The sequence below is a fragment of the Frieseomelitta varia genome, unplaced genomic scaffold (assembly GCF_011392965.1).
Source record: "Frieseomelitta varia isolate USP_RPSP 00005682 unplaced genomic scaffold, Fvar_1.2 scaffold_411, whole genome shotgun sequence".
Lineage (NCBI taxonomy): Eukaryota > Metazoa > Arthropoda > Insecta > Hymenoptera > Apidae > Frieseomelitta > Frieseomelitta varia.
Genome location: NW_025110159.1, coordinates 164,456 through 184,472, shown reverse-complemented (window position 1 = coordinate 184,472; position 20,017 = coordinate 164,456). Strand labels below are relative to the sequence as shown.

The window sequence follows — 20,017 nt, the reverse complement described above, 5'->3', positions numbered from 1 at the left end:
AAAATTCGAATAATCGTAACATTTTGTCACATTTCAGATTCAATGATGAAAATGATGAAAAAAGAATCGTATAGCGAGTTTAATGTAAAGAAAAAATTTCAATCCTCGAGACCATGATGGATTTAGTCGTAAGAAAAATCGATATTTTTACACATGTTTGATATTTTCTAGAAAAACAGTCCTCAGTTTTTCTCATCAAAGTGCAATTTTGCGGGTGTTTTATCGATATTTGCAATACCGATCCGATCTTTGGATCCGGTCAGTGAAAGAAATTGGTCAAATAGGACTCGTTCTTCGCAAGAAAATGGCGCAAAAAAGGTGGTTAACAACGTCGATTCACATCTGGAAGACTGGAACGCGGATAGACATAATTCCGGATATTCTTCGTGGAAACGAAGGGGAGAGTAGACTCGCTCGTTTTGGTAGCAAAAACGTTATAATTAGAGCGCGTTGCGTTTAAATGAGATGACGCGATGTGCCGTATGGAGAGAAAATTTCCCAAGAGTGCGTTTCATTATCATACCGGCGAAGTATTCGTCGAAAGAGCGAAGCAAGCTGTTTTTTTTCCTTTTCTTTTTTTTTCTCTATTTTAATTGCAGTGATTATATCCTCGAAAGCGGCACGAATCGTCGCTCGCGACATGTTCAAAGTGAATTTCAACAGACGTTGATATCTTTCAGGAACATGTTACAAGTCGCAGGTTAGAAGACCGCATTGTCTTCTTATCTTATTTCCCATGGGTAAAGCGGAGGTGAAGTAGCTCGTTCGTGCCTCTGATTTCGCGTAATCTTACCTTTTAATTATACAAATTTCATTTCGCGAAACGGTATTCGTTTACGTATGTAAGCGCGTACACCTAACGCTGCCTCGAACGCATTTCAAGGAAAATATTCGAGGGTCTCGCGAGAAAAAAAATTCCCTCCAATTTCCTGAGTTTAACACAGTTGAGAATAGAACCTCAGAAATCGGCCTTGCGAAATGTGTCAACATGCGGGACACAATGACACGATACATCATCGGAAATTGCAACTTACCATATATTCTTCGTGAAGCGAGGGTGTAAAGAATCAACGCAACACATCGCGAATGAGTTAATTCTATTTTATTATGTACATAAATTTCTCTGCTACGCGAACGCCTTGAGGTCGTTGAAAAACACCCTCATCCTCCGCTCAAGCTCGTCCGCGTATCTCGTCGCGGACTCGTCGACTCTAACGTCCTCCATCATAACTTCACAGTCCAAGTGTCTATCGTCGCAGGCTCTGTGATGATGCTTCAGCACGTCGTCCGGATCGAAATGATGGGCCCGTCTGGTGGACGGGTTGAGCGTGGTCAACGCGTAGTGATTGTGCACGGTTAACGCGCGCCTGGTCGAGACGAAGCTCTTGACGGAGTCGCCCTCCGGCGAGATACAGGCGGTTCTGATCGTGTCCAGGTAATCGAGACCGGTGAGGAGTGTATCGTCGGTCGTACTGGAGTCGTTCCACTGGAAACTAGGACGATCGGTTTGATTTCTGGTCTGCTGCAGCTCCGGGAAGAAGTACACGTTCCTGACCGCGTACGAGGCGAAGTCCTTGAAGCTCCTTCCGAGTTTGATCCTCTCGTCGAGCAACAGCTCGTGCCAGTTGTTCCTCCGGACAGGGACAATCGCCTCGTCGACGTCGATCGGCAGCACGAACTCCGACCGATGAAGATTATCGTAGAAGCAGTGATTGTACGGTATCAGCTCCATGCGTCTCTTGGTCCAGATGTCCTCGGCGAGGAGCCGCCTCCTGGCGGTCTTCTCGTTGGGCAGATCGCCCGGCAGCGTCAGATTGAACCATCTGATCACGTGCGAGCTCTCGTACAGCCTCAGCACTCGCAGCACGTTCTCGTGCACGTTGAACACGTAGAAGTAGAAGTGCTCGGCGCCGAGTATGCGATGAAGCTCGACGAACGCGACGATCTTTGCGGAGATGTCCTCATCGAAGTCCAGTCCCTTGATACAGAGGGTGAACTGACGGCGTCGTCCCTCCGTCCTGTTTCTCTCCTCCCTGTTTTTTATCGCTAAACTATGACTAGCATCCTGGTGGCAGGGCTCCAGGCCTACGTACACCCTGGACGGCTCGATCGCCGGGTCCGGTGGTAATTGACAGCCGACTAGGATCCCCGCGTAGCTGTCCACCGTCTCGCCCCACTCGTCCAACCAAATCGTCGACACCAGCGCTTCCACGCTCACCGCTCTGCCTCGTTCGTCCTCTTCGTACCTGCGTCACCGGGAACGGGAACGTTACGAACGAATTCTCAAAGACTGGGATATATTCTGGGACAGGTCTCGGAAGGAGGCCAATGTTTTTTTTCGATTTTGGGGCGGGGAAGCTTCGTGACCGAATTTGCATAATCGTTCGAAATTATGAAACAGCTACTCCGACGTGAAGGAAGTTTGACGGTAAGAAGGGCAAGAAGTTAGATTAAAGCGGCTGTCCGCGGAACTCGGTCAGTCCTATCGAACGGAGTAGTGCGTCGTTGACGAAAGTCAACGTTGTTCCTCCATTCGAGACGTCGTTATCTCGAAACTTTTAAACAGGAAGCTTTTAAGTGCTTTGGAAAATATAGAATCCCGAGAGGATAATGGCAAGACCCGTGCTCGAATATAGGGAGAATAAATCGCTGTTCTTCGTGAGAAATGTCAGTTTTTTTTTTTTTTTTTCGTAAAAAAGACCCGCGATCAAAATCACGCTGACGAAACGTGGCGATCTAGGATCCACGATCGAAAATTGGCGAAGGTTTTAGCCTGACTGACAACGGGAAGGCTGGCGAGGGCGGAGGGAAAGAAGTGTCTCACCAAACGGTGCAGAAAAGGCCAGAGGTCGGCAAAGGTCCACGTTTAACGCCAATCACCCTTAGGCTCGGGTAACCGGCCACTCTCAGGTCCAAGTGGGCACTGTACAGGAAGAGCTGTCCGGGGATTGTCTCGAGCCACTTCTCGTCGGCTAACTTGAACGTATTTAACGTCGTTCCATACGTTCCATTACCGTCGCACTCCTTAGTGGGCCTGTAATCGAGTGCCAATCTCCGCGCCCACGAGTAAGCCACGATGCTTCTTGTGCCCGGGGGTTCGCCACCTGGAAAATGTGTCAGAGAGAAAGAGAGAGAAAGAAAGAGATTGAGACCGTGATAGTCGCGTGACGCGTGCTACACACTATGCTCGTTGACGCGGAAGCGGCCGTGGCGCCCGTTTTTCGGCTAATTAATTCGATTCGTGCGTGATACGGGCTATTAAGCGAGAAGCTACGTCGAACAGCGCGAAAGAGATGGACCATCTTGAGCCATCAACCGTTTCAAGCGACTCTGGATAATTAGATTCAGTTATCTAGCCAACCAGTCTGTGTTTTCGTTTCAGTTCACGCTATTCGATCAAAATTCATGGGCGATGATTGATTCGGTCTAGAGAAAATAATTTCAACTAATGGGATATTTTTATTAAAGAATGTTACTATCACTACAGCGATAGTGTCGGAAAATTGTAAATTTCCTTTTTAATAATCTTTTGCCCTGGACTGTCTAAAAATCTAGCCAACAGCTCGGATTTCCCTTTTTATAATTTGCTGATCATTAGAACGATCGTGTACACTTGGTGTTGTGTAATCTAACGCCTAGAGTAGAAGATATGATAACGACGTAAGAGGAACAAAACAATTTCAGAAATGGAAATTTCTAAAAATAGTTTCGATTGACACTCAGTAATTCACATAAACTAGATTTTTCCCGGGATTGAAACTGTGTATCATTAACTCTGAAACTATGTATCGTTATATATTTGTATATTCTAGCAAATCCATAATGCACCGATATCACGCGTTAGAAAAATATAACGAACAAAATTTCGCATTAAATACCATTTGAATGATTATTTCCAATGCTACGTCATTTTATTCGTAATGATGATGCTTCGTAAATAAAGTCCAGATAGATGATACAAAAAAAAAAAAAAGAACGTTTATCGAGGACTGAAGGGTTAAATATTAGCTTAGTTGTATGGTGTCATCGTTCTCTACGAATAGAAAGGCAGTCTAGAGGCGACCGGATGGAAGTATTACGTCATCGAGCGAGACCGGATGCCGTCGTACGTCGTGGATACGTTCACGTGTCAATAGAATCGTGCCACGGTCGAATTGTTTCTTTCTATAATTCCTTGGTAATTTCTTTAATCCCTTGTTCCAAGGGGACTTGGAAGAGCGTTACTGACCTCCGCCTGGGCATCGATTACTAGCATTACGCAGAATTTCAATTGCTTCGTTCGTTAATTGGCCTCTAATAGCAAATACGTACTCAACGTACGTATGCACGTCGAAGGAAAACTCGTTTCGCGCAAAAGTCACGAACGACCAGAAGTCACGACCACCTTGGCTACCTCGATCATATTTTCATTCCTTCCGCCGTCACGATCGATTCGTTTAATGGATTCGATGATGAAACATGCGATTTGTTCACGCACGATGAAACGCAAACAGAGAGTACCCGGCTGACGATCGCGCCAGACCGTTTCTTACGGTTTTAATCAGTATTCGAGAATTGACGTTGATCGTGACGTTAACTACCCGGCCGTATAGTGAATCTCTATTCATTTATTCTACGCAACTGCAATTTCTCAATTTCAATTTTTGAAAACCGTCTTCCTAGCGTGCAATTACTTTTGCACGGCTTCAGTCTCGATTTAAATTCATTTTTCTTTTTTTTTCAATCTTTTTAAAACCACATTCTGGGTATAGTTATCTTTATGTCACTCCAACCTCTCGTTATAAATTCATTTTCCTTTTTCAAATTTTTTTAAATCGTTTCTTTAGCGCAGTTACTTTCGTACAGCTTCAACCTTTTAATTTGTATTTAATCTTATCTTTTTTTTTCTTTAACTTTTTAGAACCGCCTTCTTATGATTAGTGCAATTACTTTTGTGTAATTTCAGTCTCGATTTAAATTTCTTCTTTTTTTCAATCTTTTTAAAACCACATTCTGGGTATAGTTACCTTTATGCCACTCCAACCTCTCGGTGTAAATTCATTTTTTTTTTTTCAAATTTTTTTAAATCGTTCCTTTAGCGCAGTTACTTTCGTACAGCTTCAACCTTTTAATTTGTATTTAATCTTATCTTTTTTTTTCTTTAACTTTTTAAAACCGCCTTCTTATAATTAGTGCAATTACTTTTATGTAATTTCAATCTCGATTTAAATTCATTTTTTTCTTTTTAACTTCTTAAAACCGCTTTCTTGGTATAATTACTTTTGTACAACTTCAATTTCTCAATTTAAATTCTCCTTTCTTTTTAAAACTTTTTTAAAACCATGTTCTCAGTATAGTTATCTTTATACTGCTCCAGCATTATTTAAATTCATCTCTTTCCGTAATTTTTAAAAACCGCCATTTTATTACAAATACTTTCGTACAACTTCAACTTTTCAATTTGAATTTATTCATTTATTTTTTTTATCTTAACTTTTTAAAACCGCCTTCTTTTACTTTTATATAATATCGATCTCGATTTAAATTCATTTTCTCCACTTAATTTTTCAAAACTGCCGTAGTACAATTGTACAACTTCTACGCAACTCCAACCTCTCAGTTTAAATTCATTTTTAAAAGCTTTTTAAAGCCGCCTACTGAGTACAATTACTCCGACAGAATAAACCAAACTGCACCAAAAATACGTTCATTACGGACATTTCCAATTATTTGCGAGGACACGCGAAAGATCGGCACGTTTCTTCAACTCGTTGAAAACCGAACTTCCGAAGCATCTCGCAAGGTGTGCAAGCGTAAAATAACCATTTCCCGTTAATTCTCGAATTAAAGCAGCTTGGTCGGCCAATTAAATCCGTGTCCTTTGGCGAGCGATCGCCTCGATCACGCGTTCTCTCTCCTTCTTTCGCTTTGCCGCATAAAACAATTTGTTCGTTCGGAGCGGGACGTCGGTAATCCGGCCGATGCATCCTACCGTGTACCGTCATTAAAAGTTGTGTCTACGCTTGACCCAACGACCGCGTATTACGCCGATACCGCGCACGATGGCAACCTGCCCTTTAGCAACCTCGCTTCCTCCTTTCCTTCGGCGACGACGCCACGGTTCGCCAGTTTTACGAGAAAGCGAACTCTGCTGCTGCTGCTGCTGTTGCTGCAACCGGTATCCGATAGAGATACGATAGAGAATCGACTCGACACGGTCGAAAAATTTTAAAGGAACGAGCAAGCTCGCGAGTTGGCAAGTGTTTCTTTTTTTGTTTTCTTTTTCTTTTTCTTTTTCTCTTCAGCAACTCGCCGAAGGGTTTCCGTGAAATATTTCGATCGAAGGAGACACGTTTAATCGAAGGAGAAAGGAGGACGATATCAAGTGGACGAGGAGGCAATATCGGTAAATGAATCGAGCTGTAAATTACGTCACCTAATGAAGTCGCTACCGCCAAGGAACCGTGTAAAGATTTGTGTTCGCGATAAGCCTGTGTCACAGCGTCGCGGTTGATTTACGGCCACCGAGGGGCGAGCTTTTTGCACGCGATCCCGCTCCGTTTCTTTGGGAATTAGCTGGTGTCGATCCTTGCCGGAGAGTTACTTCGTTTTCGATCTGGTCGACAGAGTGACGGTTCGAGCATAGAGTAGGTGTTAATTTACGTGACGTATAATCGCGAGGCTGTACTCAGTTCATTGAATTTAATTCGTTTCGCGAGTCTGGAAGAATCTGGAAATTAGCATAAATCTCCAGTAAAGATCGTCCCGGTTGTTCAGCTTGCACGTTGATCCGTTGAACCGTAGCAGAGAATTCACCGTGGCAGAGATTCTTCCCATACCTGCGTGTACAGGTTACAAAGTATAGCGTTCGATTTACACGCGATCGCTGGTCGAGGAACTTACTCAAAGGGAAATCTGACGCGTTTTCCGAAGAGGAAGGGGAGGCAGCGAACTCGTTACGCGATTGACGCGATTAAGCGTAATCGTTCGAACTATGAATTAATACTGGCACGGCCAGAGGCACGCGTGGTATTTTCCTATTCTTTGTCGGCCGTAGCCAACGCTGGGAAGGTATTCGCCGGGTAAGAAATAGTGCGAACGCCGAGACACAAATCTCGGTACCGTGGTCGGAACGAGGCTATCGTAACACAATTCGTGGGAATTGCTCGTACGATCCTACTTGTCGTGTATCAATATCGCTCTGTCGGCGAAAACGACTCGAGCGTTTCGTCACCTTTCCTTTCGTCCGTGCCAGAAATGCCTTTGCCATTAATTACGACCCGGCGCTATAAACTTTACGATTTCATAAAGATCCTGAATAATTACCTTGTCTTGCACGTACTACGTACGAGTAGAAATTTATTACAGCTCAATGTCGTATATACTCTTGGCATCTTTCTCTTTTTCAACAACGAATTTTTTTATATTAATCTCTTGGCTATGGCAGACTTTGAATCGCGAAATAAGAGAAAAAAAAAGCACCGAATTGCACTGCATTAAACCAATATTAATTATTTATTTATTCGTATTACGTATTAAATCGTCAGTGCACGTACTAAAAATTTAATAGTAATTTTGAGCTTTTTTAAGCATATAATGTATCTTAATAATCTAGCAAGGTATGGTAGTATAATTCAATACATAATCCTACGTCACATTTCTTGCGTCTCTGTTCTTCTGTCATGTTTACACTATACATTTAAAAAATTTTAAAAATATCGAGCACAAATGATTGGCTGTTTACATTTACTTTGGCTCCACTAGTTTGATCATGAAATTCGTGAATTATAGGTTGGAAATTTTCCTCGCGTCGAGAAAAATCGTTCATTATTGACGCAGTGTATCGAAGTTTGACGAACACGCACGACTTGAGAATTTCACTACACGTTTCGAGCAAAGCGAACGGATGGATCGGAGACCATCGGGAAACATAAATTTCTCATGGTGTCAGATCGGCATGCTCGAACTGCAGACAGCTTTGATATGCAAATACGTGGATATAGAAGAGGATAAAAAGTCGAACATTTGCATATTTAAGGAAACTGTTATCAATGATCTTTGAGGGGCGTTTGATACTTTGGAGAAAATAAATTTGCGATTCTTGCACGGTGGAATTCCACTCCCGGGTGGAATACCACTTTCGAAAACAGGCTGAAACGAGGCTGTCCTTGCTATTCTTTGCTGAGAGAGAGATATCCCAATTTTTAGTGACGATATATCGGAATTTTTCTATTCGATCCATCGAAGATTTCACAGACACCGAGCCAAACTAAACCTAGCCGAAATCAAGCTACGATAGAAGAAGAAAGAAAAAAAGAAGAAAGGGAGGAAAAAAAATGAGGCATTGTTAGGTGGCAAAGGCGCGTTAGTGGATACGAGTTGTGAACCGTTCAGCGATAACGAAAGGGCAAGGGTCGCGCGCTGCTGGAGGCGAAGGAGCGCGGGCAAAGGAGAAAATTGCTTACCAGGCGTGGGAGGAGGATCCGCTGGTGGATCCGGGAGTTGCGGCGGCGAGTCGAGCAGAGTCAACACGCACAACGCGGTAACCAGCACGGCCACTAGGCCGGCTCTGCATAGTCTCCTAGTGCCCGCGACCGACATATTTCCCTCTGGTGTTTGCCTCGTGCTGCCACGTGATCGCGAGAGCGCGAGCGTGGCCGCCGCTCGACTTTCGATCACCGCGCCAGCCTCGAAACGCTTCGAAACCGAGCCATGTTCCACCAACGATTTGCAATTCAATTCCTCGGGGATTCCTCAGGCTGAGAGAGGAATACCTCCTCGAGAGATCAAAGTTCGCCAGGCAAGACCAGCCAACGAAACTGCCTTGAAACTGCCGGCTGAAACAGCCACGATGACGACGGGGCTCGCGATGAAAGTCGTTGATCGCGAGACTAGGAAGCATTCAGCGTCATTCTGCTGATGGCCGATTCCGATGACTCGTGCGTTCGCACGAGTGCGGATGTACCGTTGCACGGGCTCGATTCAAGTTTCGAGAGTCGCCAGTCGATAGTAGCCAGTAGAATGGCGGATGGATGCGGCAGGGACGGAATCGATCGGCGATAAAACCAGCCAGCCAGCGATTCCCAGCGAGAGATCGGCGCTCGAATTCGATGGAGCCGACGGTGGTTGGAGCGCACGCAGATCGATCAGAGCGGGATCAGGCTTTTCTGGTTCCCTGGACGACGATGGATGCGCGCTGCTTTGCATAACACGCTTTCCGCTACACTTTCATCGGCTCTTAACGCTCCTCTCCAATGCGGGTCTAATGATCTGGCTGAGAGAAGCCGCGCGACATATATACGCGGGGCCAGCCGCGGACTGGTTCACTGGAATCGCGGAAATCTGGATTTATAGGATGCACGCTCTCGCATCTCGCTTAGAAACGCGATGTTGGCGTGCGTGGCAGTCATTCAACCTTCGAGATTGAAAGTTGCCACGCGATTCGCGGTTTTTACGAGTCGTTGCTCCTCGCCCGACTTTCCAACTATCGCTCGACTCGACGAAAAGAAGGAGAAAAAGAGCAGCAGCGCTGAGAAATCCGCGATCTTCCTCCCGTCTCGTTCCTCCTCGAACATCCGCTCGAGTCTTGTCTATCTTCTCGCAAGAGAATCGATCGATATCGTCGAGCGATAAAGCGAACTCGTTTCGCTTTGGAAATCGTCGTGATCGGCGATCATCGCGCGCGTACCGTGAAATCAACCGAGGTGGAGGTGGAGGATCGGCGACGGCCGGCGGCCTTCTCGGAAAAGTCGTTCGTCGGCAAATCGACAGACCGGTACTCTCGCAAACGAGACGCGCAGCCAGCCTGTTTAATAGTCGCGGCCGGCGTGTGGGTTCCAAGGTGAGCACACGAATCTGTCTTCCCGAGTTGCGTAAAAAGCAGCGTGGAAGCTGCACGACCTCCCACGCGACGCTGCCGCTTCTTCGTAGGACGGTGGACCATGTATGGTCGCGCTCACCAAGCCAGCCTCCACGGACACAAGAGCGACTCGCCAGGACCGCCGATAATCTAATTAACCTGGTATCTCTGTCGCTTTAAGCGTTTTTTGCGCGCCACCGTTTCTTCTGCATCCCGTCAATCCTGCTCCCGCTCGCTCCCCTATGCTTTACACTCGCCTTTTTCCCTCCCCTCCTTCCTACCGCGCTCGTTCGTTCGCTTGCTTGCTTTCTCGTTTCCTCGATCGACCTCTTTTTTTCTTTTCTTCTTTTTCTTTTCTCCCCTCCCCCCCCCTCCTCCCCCCCTCCTCCCCCCGTGTCTAGTTCTTCCTTGACTTATTTGTACCACCGATCACGAGCAGTCGACCGATCCGAGTCTACAAGCCGAGCGATCGTTACCGAATCGACGCGTCGATTCACGATACCGTGACCACTCCAAATTCACTCGCCAAAGTCATCGCGCCCGGTTTCGCCTCGGAACCGTGAGTCGTCGAACGATACTCGGCGATGAGATTGCGTTTCTTTGTCACCCGATTCGGATTCAATCTCTCTCTCTCTCTCTCTCTCTCTCTCTCTCTCCGTTAATTCGAACCGTGAGAACTGATTTCTCGATCGATGTTTCCTTCACGGCCGTGTCTCTCTCGAGAACTCCCGTACTCTGTGGCTAACGAAGCATTAGGAGTTTAAGAAGGTCGTAATATTCGTGTTTCTTGGTGACCGCTCGATCAGACGTTTTCCGTCTTCTTGTTTTTGTCGATCGTCTCCTTTCACGATCTGCAGCCAGACGCTCAAGCACAATGTCACTTCCGCTCTTCATAGTCTAATGATCCGATCGGCGCAGCCGCGCGACATGAAATAAATCTGAACTCGGACTCGGCTGGTCTCTCCAGCTGTCCTGGCTGACGACCACCCAGCGAAACTTACGTATTCCGTATTCACGGTAGCGAATTGCTTTAATGAAACCACGGGGCGGAGCTCGTCTCGGCGGCTCTACTTGTAAAATTCACCTTTCGCCTCCAGCCACGACGTCTTACTCCCCTTATCTGCCTTACGCTCGCTCGCCTATCTCTACCGCTCCTTGCCACTTGTTCGTGTCACACACTGCGATTGGAAACAAAGTTAAAACTGGTATTTCTTCTTCTCACGGTCCACTACCACGGTCAAAACCAGGATTATGCTCGAATTAACTTTAGATTGAAACCACCTTGCGATGGCACAAAGTGATTGCAAATGATCGTCCACCTTAATCGCGAATTATATCGGGCTTCCTTATTTCACCTTCTGTCTGTGTTCTTCGACCGACGAATTAACACTACCGAAGATTCTCGACCGTAATTACGACGCATCGGCTCTCAAAATCGTTTTCCTCGAAATCGAAACCGCGAAATCTCGAAAAGGAAGGACGCGCCGCACTCGAGTCGGTGAGTTGCGTTCAGAGGCGAGAAACACGTGGCCCGGTGGCCCGGTCCGGTTCACCAAAACACGGCCGGCACCCGGCGGAAGGTTCGGAGCGCACGTGGTCGCCGGATCGACCGAGCGGATTGGTGCAATCTCGCCTGCGCGAGAGTCCGGAGCGTACTGTGTTGGAGCGGTAGGTGAACGCGCCACCACCAGCCCGCAGTTGGAGTCCCGACGAGTTTGGTCCCGAGTTGTGCCTCGGCGTTGTGCCTCGCCAATGCGCCTTGCCTTGCCCCATCCCTACCGCGATTCGCCTCGCCTCGCCTCGCCACTGCTACGACCTAGCTCTTCCTGGCCGTCCTGCCGCGAGAGACTCTGCTTAGCTACTCTCTCTTTCTCTCTCTTTGAGGCCGGATAGTTAGTCGGCTTTACCTTGTCGCAGCCTTGCCAGCCACGCCACACTGCGTCTCTCTCTTTCTCTCTCTCCTTTTCTTTTGCTTCTGTTTTCTTTTCATATTTGCTACTTACTGCCGCGCAACGCCACGCACGCCTTGGTGCACGCTGTCTCGATGCTCGAGTTTCGACGATGAGAGGGATGAGAGGGTTCGATTGCTCGAGATTGACGAGAGATTGCTGCTTCTCGAAGGGACGCGTTCCACATGTATTTCCACCCTCGAAAAATAAAATTGATCTCAGCCTCCGCTGAAGATTTCATTGAAATCCTGAATCCCCAGATCAGGAGTTCAAGCCAATCGTTCAATTCGTTCAATCTTCGGAAAATCAATCAGCGAGGGATTGAACACACATTGCGCACTCGGCGCGCTCAACCTATTCCCAGGGTCCGCATATATTTTTGGAGCAACAGGGAAACTTTGTACAATGCATATATGCACTTTTTAAATTCACATTGATAAAATATTCTTAAATATTACAGTGATATTTAAGAATCTAATTATTATGTATTTTAGATTTTAACTGTTATTTATTTTGTATTTGTAGTAACACATTGTGAACGGTCTGATAAACATATAGCCTGTATTTCCTCGCATTTTTTGACTTATTTAATATATGATTGAAAGGATTCAAGAGTATGTATAGCATTTAACAAATGTATTATTTTATTAAGAAGTAAAATGAAAATAAAATAGAAATACCTCTAGTAACGTTTCTTGAAAACTACTTTTTGAAAAATTTATATGCGGTGCCTGAGTCGTGTCCCCTACAACGCAAAATAACGTTCCCCGTCCGCAATGTTGAAAATCAAAAGACGCGAAATTAGCGTCTCCTGTCCGCAACAGTTGAAAACTGAAAGATGCGAATGCGCGTCTCCCGTCCACGATGTGTTGTAAGAAGCGAAACAGTTTGGGACGAGTATTACGACTCGCACTATGAACGAAATCTAATTTTCGAAAGGAAATTGAAGAGTATCGTGGACATCCCCGTGAATCGTGCCACGTCGCAACACAAACGGTACAGGCGGAATTTGGTAAAACCTGGTCTTGGAACGTTCGACGTGTGCTCTTAATCGATCGACTTTTTTTCCTCCCGGCGAAACAAACCAGCAATCTTTTTCTCTCGGTGTCCCTGGTGATCGACGATACCTTTCAGATTGCGGCACGTTCTTCTCTCCTCTCTTCCAAAGTCTCTCTCTCTCTCTCTCTCTCTCTCTCTCTCTCTCTCTTTCTCTCTTTTTTCCGTCGTCTGGCCGACCACCGTGAAGCATCCGCGCCACTTGTCGTACTTGTCAAAGCGTATTGCACGTTGACCGATGGCAGCTGAGCCCGCGAAGCGAGTTCATTTGAACCGGACAGCTAACCTCGAAGTCGAACCTTCCTCATCGCGGCTTGAAATTGCACGAATCTCCGAGCGGACAGGACACAGGCTGATTACAGTCGGGATTGAGCGGCGAGCGAGTTGATGGCCGCGAGAGGAAGGCAAATGAAATTCGTAGGTGCGAATTTTTTTTTTTCTCTGTTTTTTTAGCCGCGGCTTCTTAATGTTTGCTCTGCGAAGGAGACTGATGACTGCAAGAACCGTTCGAGCAGACGGTTGTCCGTTCGGGCAGCGTAATTATTCCGAAGGGGCTGACCGAAGACGAGGATCCAAGGCCACGGAAATTGTGGTACTATTAGGATCCTCTGGAATTATACATTTCACGCGTGCCTCGATATACTCACGTTTCTTTTTTCCTTTCTTTTTTTTTTTTTTTTTTCTTATTTTCACACAAATCGGAGGTAAATTATTTTCCTTACTAGGAGATCTTGGGTCGTTGCATTTGTTGCAACCAGGTTGCCTGATTACACGTGCACTGATAATCTGTTTTCGTTTCTGATTTCAGACGTCTCGTAAAGAGCTATCAACCCAAGAAGAAGGAGGAGGAGGATTATCAGTAAGTATGAGCTAACTAGGAGGCCGTAATACCGGATCCACGCTTCGTAGTAATGTTCCTCGACATGAATAACGCTTCAAAATAATTCCTACTTCAAAATACGGTCTGTCTATTTTTTCCTTTCTCTTGTATTTTTTTTTTTCTTTTTCTCTTTGTCACGCGTAAATTATATTTTAGTAGGTCGCTTTGCTTAGAACGACTTTTCTACCTGGCATCTAGCCAATTTTTTTTATATCCTTAGACATTTCGCGAACATCAGTCCAATCAATGATAGCACAAGTTTTGCTTGTGTGCTTTTTTAGACTTTCAATTAGAAGGCGAACGCGGTGTCGCGGAAGGAAGAAAAAGAAGAATTCTCGAGCGTCTTTAATATTCGTAGCGCGACAGAAAACAGTAGCTAATCTCTTATCTAGGGGCGTGGGTAGATTGCACTATATAAGTTCAGTCAGCAACTTGCTCGTCATCGCGCTTAAAGACTTGCCCCCTCTTTTCGTGTCGCGGCTCGTTCCGCGTCATATTCATTTACATGAATAGAAGATTTATGTACGATCAACCGTTGTATAATTAAACAACGACGCGCATGAACTTTGACCGCAGGTATAGCCCATGCCGAGCGTTCAAAATGGAGCTGAACGAGGTAAACGATCAGGCAGGACAGAGGGAAGTGATCGCGGAGAATTTACAGGCAAACGTGCTAAGGGAATTGAATATTCTCGTGAAGGATTTCAAGGAGGATCGTAAAAAGCATCTTCAAGAAGGCGCCAGATTGATGGCGAACCTGACCGGTCAGATTGGAAATCTGGAACGTGCTAGGAAGGCTTACGAAAAAGCTTTCCGCGAAGCGGAAAGAGCAGTGGAGAATTATCAGAGGGCAGACGCCGATTTGAATCTTTCGAGAGCGGAAGTAGGTGGATGATGTTGATTTTTGTAGCCCCACCTTCGTACCCGAAATATTTCGACTTTAATCTCGCTTGTATAGCCTTTAACATTAAACGATATGAAATATGTAAATTTATGTAAATTCCGAATGATTTGTTTTATGCTCAGGTCGAGAAGCAGAGGATGAACATGACTTTGAAAACACAGCAGAGCGAGGAGGCGAAAACCGAGTACGCGAATCAGTTGCAGAAAACAAACGACATGCAAACGCTACATTATCACACGGCCATGCCAGAAGTATTCCAACATCTGCAGGTAAATAAATTATTAAAGTATGAAAAAAAAAAATTATTCGCGCGCGTATGCAGCTCGAATTCAGAAATTCCATTCTTTGAAGATTCATTCAATTTCAATGCTCTATATGTTTTGTTGCAGGAGCTCGATGAAAAGAGAATAAAAAACATGCGAAACTACATGCTTAAATCCGTAGAAATAGAACGAGCAGTGGCTCCGATAATCGCTCAGTGTTTAGACGGTATCGAGAAAGCGGCAAATGAGATCAATGAAAAAAAAGACACGTTATTGGTGATCGAACGTTACAAAAGCGGCTTCCAGCCTCCGGGAGATTTTCCATTCGAAGACCTTTCCGTAGCAAAAACGTATGACAGCAATAGTCAGCTGTCGCAGCCTGTGATGCAGCCAATACACAATCATCACTTAACAGCGAAGGGTACCGTTTCCGGTAGTAAAATCAAGAAGAGAGTTGGTCTATTCGGAATATTCAGTAGCAATAAGGTAAATGTTGTACATAACATTTGAATATAACGTAGCTCTTATCTGTGTCATAAATATGTTTGTGAATCAAGCATTTGTTTATGTTTTTTTTCTCTTATTCTCTCTAAAAGTATAGAAACATCAAAAATAGAACAAAAGATGGTTACAATATGCACGAAAAAAGTAACCATTATTCTTTTTTTTTTTCAAAGTGTTATTCGAAATGCATTTCCATATCATTACCAATTAGCAAGCCTGAAATATGCTCATAAATCTTGTACAGCATGAGTGATCCGTATAATTTTTAGTTTTTTTTTTTTTTTTAACGATTGTGTTTCCGTGTATTTATATATATATATATAAATAGCGCTGTATTATTTCATTTGAAGTTTCGTTTTTATCTCATGCAATCAAGCAAAAAAGACACATAAAATCAGATATCACATTCATTCCATTTAGTTTTCGATTCGTTAATTTAAGATAGTATCGCGTTAATTTTCGCGTCGCCAGCATAACTTATCTTTCTTCTGTACTTTTTATTAATTTGGTGGATGGTTCGATCTGCCTGTGTGGTCTCTTGTTTCCAATCATCCGTGGACTATGAATTTGGATACTGTTGTACTTAGTAAGTACACTACGAATCGCTTGCTTGCCTGCCACTATGTAACATCAGCATTTTGTTCTGAATCGAGATATATGTGTATATATATATATATATCATTAACTACGTATTGTTTGTTAACTGTGTCTTATTTGCCGAGTACAAACTCAGACATCGTTGAAGCAGTAAACATTTTACACTTTTTACATAGTACTAGTCGCGATATTTTCATTCGCTGAGTTTTTACTCAATACTATTGCTTGAGACTTGTTTTTTTTTCTGATTCATTCGCTGAATGATACGCTTTTGGAATTTGTTTCATGCGAACAACAGAAGTTGATCGAGGTGGGCATAGCTTTGAAGGTCTGTCTATTTCTTCACTGTCGTCATTGTCTTTTGTACGACAGTCCGTATTGACAGAGTCCCACTGTTTTAATGATTAATCACAGAATATTTCTCTTTATGTATTTTTTTTTTTTAATTCCATTGATAGTTTGTCTAGCTCCAAGAGTATGCTCGTGATAATGACGCATATATATATAAAACGTTGAATTTGTGTTTGTTAACTCTTAATTGGTAACGTAGAATTAACTATATGTCATATCTATGACAATCACGTGCTTTTCTCTTGTTTTCCATCGTTCATTCCTTCATTAGATTCTTTTTTTGTCGGCATCATGTTTGAAATTTGGATACTTAAACTGAAATATTCCAGAATAACGTGGCTGGATATGGCGACGGTGCGAAGGAGGATTGCAGCGATCTACCTCCAAATCAACGCAAGAAGCGACTGCAACAGAGGTTGGATGAAATTCAAGCGAAAATTCAGCAAGAGACTGCGGCCAGGGATGGCTTGATGAAGATGAAGGGCGTGTACGAGCAAAATCCTGCATTAGGTGATCCGATGAGCATAGAAGGACAATTGAATCAATCGAGCAACAAGCTAGACAAACTCGGCGCGGAGTTGGCAAAGTTCCAAGGTTATCTTGAAGAAGCAATGCGCGCCGACATCAGTTTATCCAGGTGACTTTGCAAAATTTCATAGACTACTTTCACAATCTACTTAGTCTGTGATGTAAGTTGTTACAATTTAAAATTTCTAGTCCCAGTCAAGCACCACGAAAACCGACTAGTAATGGTTCTGCAACGAGACCGCTAAGTTCAAGAAGATCCAGTCATTCAGGAGGAGAGGAAAGTCTTTCAAGATCGGCGTCTGACTCAAGCGTAAGCAACACGAATGCTAATCAATCAATGCATAAGAAAAGTGCTCCGGGTACACCTCAGCCGACGCACGGGTAAGTTTTAATTAACTATGGATTCGTGTTTTAAATTTTATTAACGTTATATCGGATTACATTATCGGATTTAATGTAGGATTTACCGTGAAAGGCTTCCTTTTCCGTTAAATAGAAGAATCTTGAGTGATAATAATAAGCTTTTGAATCGGTATAAATATAGATCAGAATTTTTAACTAGACCAATTAGACACGCTTTTCGCTTTACGGTACTGATGCACAGTTCCACGAATAGCCCGGAATCTGGTCTTGGAGAATCGAGGACATCGCTTCCTGGTAGTGGTGGAGAAGAATATTACGTTGATGAAATTGATGCTCAACCGCCATTGGGAACGTGTAGAGCTCTTTATCCTTTCGATGGTATGTGTATATATTCAAAAATTTTGTCAAATTTTTGTATCCTGTTAATAATCTAGAAATATACATATGAATTGGGAATTATATTTTTAGCGACTAGCGAAGGCTCAATACCTATGTACGATGGAGAAGAGTTGTACATGATTGAATTAGATCAAGGGGATGGGTGGACTCGTGTTCGTCGTATTTCACAACCAATCGAGGGTTTTGTACCTACATCTTACATAGAGTGTCATTTGTATAACACTTAGCCGCTTCTTTTAGGACGTTAAACAATTGTGAAGTGGTGAAGTTCTAAGATTATTTATGCTATTAGTTCGATATGAACGATTAAAAATAGCAATTCATGTGAGTGTCAGTGAGGGTTCTGTGTTGGTTAAATGGCACAAAATTTCAGGATATACTCTGGTCAAATCATGGGCCTAAATGTCAATGATGTTATATAAATGAGAATTAATATATGTGCCAATATTCTGATTTTTGAGAGAATCTTATGACTCATCAGATTCAGTTATGTCCAACACACTTCTCTCTAGCTTCCATCAGTTCCATCGCAAGAACAAAGGAAGAACAAAGAGAAAATAAGTTTCACTTTTAAGATTTAGCTTCTTTTATACAGTGATTGATAAGTTGAACTCACTTAATACTAAATATAATAATTATGATCGTAAAATTACTTAAAAAACGATTACGCCCAACCATTTAAAAGAATTTCATCGTACATGTTCAATATTTACAAAATACGATACATTTTTCTAAGAAAAATGATAAAAGCACCCTGATCACTTGGATCATTCTGGAAACGTGTTTCTGTAATTTAGATGTGCACAAGTGAACAATTTGCAACTTAAAAATTATTTGCAAAATAATGAAAGTAAATACCTGTCGTATAATATACACGTACACATATGTAACATGTGCTCCGCCTATACATCACGGATAAAAATGATCATTGTTATAATTGCGCGAGTTTTTATATGTATATATTTTTTTTTAATTCGGTTGTAAAGCAGGCAATTCACGAATGAATTCGAGTTATCCCTGCCGAAGTTTAGGAAACTGATCAATTCTAGAGTGCTTTTAAATTTACTTTTTATTTAAATCTTATATATATGTATGACAGAAATGTATTTTTTATTTTAATATATTGATGTCTGTTTTTTCAGTCGACGATAGAAAAGTGATGGTCACTTCTTTACAATTATTTTTGAATCTTTTTTATCTTCTATTGTTGTATAAGTTTATCAATTGACGTCGTTTTTATTGTTTTTTCTTTTTCCTAATGCAACAAGAAGGTGATTAGGTGGTGCTCTGTACAGCAAATAGATTCCGAAGATTGGACGGCTAAGTTTTGTTTATGATATTGTCTGGATGTGAATTTAGTTAGGATATATTTCTGTACATATTGCAAGGGATATGGGAGAAAAAAACGAGAAATGAATGGTACGTGTGTGAGTGCCAGATTCAATGTACACTCTGCGAAGCGATGAATTTGTTTCCATTGCAGGTACAAATGCGGAATAGCGGCGTTGGCATTTTTCGTTTAAGAAAACGCCTCTGTTTTGATATCTTTGGAAAGAACTTCTAGCTTCGCAGTTACAAAGTCTAGATTCGTCCTAGATTTGATTGCGATGTATTGAAATCGTGTAGTCACATATATGCTCGCGTATTAAAAATATGTATATGTATATATATATAAACTATAATCACTCATTAAAATATAGCTTCGGTATATAAGGTACGCAAGTACAGAAAATAAAACGAAGATCAAGAGCCCTTTCCTCAGCCGCAATTGCTGCCTATTCATTCGCTATAATTTCTTTATTCCCTGACGTATGTGCGATTATATAGTGCGATAAGTTTTGCTGCATTTTCCAAGTAATCGGTAATAAGCATGCGGCACGTGTTTCTACGGGATCTTTTTTTTTTTTTAATTTATCATTACCGTCAGAGAGAAAGCATTAAGAAAGTTTAAATTTTGCGAGAGTCATCAGTATTTTCGCGTTCGGATATCGATTTCAATAGAAAGTCAATCGCGATACTTTTCGCTTGAATATCTATCGTTGATAGGCTGTATCACTTTATCAAAGTGGAAAGAGAAAACCATTAGATAACGATAGAGAACAGAAAAAAAGGACGAGATCCATATGTCTACCTTAATTCTTAACGTTCAAGTGCGTCCATTCTATGTATATTTTGTGATTTTATATCCACGAACAAGTATTGTAGATAATTAACTTCGCGACTCATTATACGTTTAATTATTATTATTAATTATTATTATTAATATTGAAAAAATATAGCTACTAAACCAACATAATATGGTCTTTGACACTAATGTACAAATCCATTTATCCATCTATTATTCCTCAATGTATTTTTAATAGAACGGAAGTGAGTTAGAAAGAA

General features: G+C 42.9%; 2 protein-coding genes across 6 annotated transcripts; one reads left to right on the top strand and one right to left on the bottom strand.

The window, feature by feature from the left end:
• Nucleotides 1-1,087: 1,087 nt before the first annotated feature.
• LOC122531686 lies at nucleotides 1,088-10,195 on the bottom strand. The gene is made up of 3 exons (XM_043659802.1): nucleotides 8,445-10,195; nucleotides 2,825-3,104; nucleotides 1,088-2,246 (listed from the first exon to the last, which is right to left on the bottom strand). The coding sequence occupies exons 1-3, from the start codon at nucleotides 8,578-8,580 to the stop codon at nucleotides 1,127-1,129; spliced, it is 1,536 nt and encodes a 511-aa protein (XP_043515737.1). The 5' UTR covers nucleotides 8,581-10,195; the 3' UTR covers nucleotides 1,088-1,126.
• A 3,349-nt stretch (nucleotides 10,196-13,544) lies between these two features.
• LOC122531669 (formin-binding protein 1-like) lies at nucleotides 13,545-19,923 on the top strand. Of its 5 annotated transcripts, none has more exons than XM_043659768.1 (9): nucleotides 13,545-13,702; nucleotides 14,300-14,606; nucleotides 14,750-14,896; nucleotides 15,017-15,376; nucleotides 16,293-16,319; nucleotides 16,672-16,979; nucleotides 17,060-17,251; nucleotides 17,475-17,611; nucleotides 17,702-19,923. In XM_043659768.1, exons 2-9 carry the CDS (start codon nucleotides 14,325-14,327, stop codon nucleotides 17,857-17,859), a joined length of 1,611 nt encoding a protein of 536 aa, XP_043515703.1. In that variant the 5' UTR covers nucleotides 13,545-13,702; nucleotides 14,300-14,324; the 3' UTR covers nucleotides 17,860-19,923. The 5 variants fall into 5 exon arrangements, with proteins under 5 accessions (XP_043515703.1, XP_043515704.1, XP_043515702.1 ...); XM_043659769.1 differs by having other exon boundaries at nucleotides 16,290-16,319; nucleotides 17,487-17,611; XM_043659767.1 differs by having other exon boundaries at nucleotides 16,290-16,319.
• The last annotated feature ends 94 nt before the right edge of the window (nucleotides 19,924-20,017 follow it).

Excerpts from the sequence above, each read along its gene's own strand:
- LOC122531686 (XM_043659802.1), bottom strand. The coding sequence starts at position 8,580 with ATGTCGGTCGCGGGCACTAGGAGACTATGCAGAGCCGGCCTAGTGGCC. Across the intron at positions 3,105-8,444 it reads GGATCCTCCTCCCACGCCTG|GTGGCGAACCCCCGGGCACA; the intron begins GTAAGCAATTTT and ends CACATTTTCCAG. Across the intron at positions 2,247-2,824 it reads GGCCTTTTCTGCACCGTTTG|GTACGAAGAGGACGAACGAG; the intron begins GTGAGACACTTC and ends CCGGTGACGCAG.
- LOC122531669 (XM_043659767.1), top strand. The coding sequence starts at position 14,325 with ATGGAGCTGAACGAGGTAAACGATCAGGCAGGACAGAGGGAAGTGATC. Across the intron at positions 14,607-14,749 it reads TGAATCTTTCGAGAGCGGAA|GTCGAGAAGCAGAGGATGAA; the intron begins GTAGGTGGATGA and ends TTTTATGCTCAG. Across the intron at positions 17,252-17,474 it reads ACACCTCAGCCGACGCACGG|TTCCACGAATAGCCCGGAAT; the intron begins GTAAGTTTTAAT and ends ACTGATGCACAG.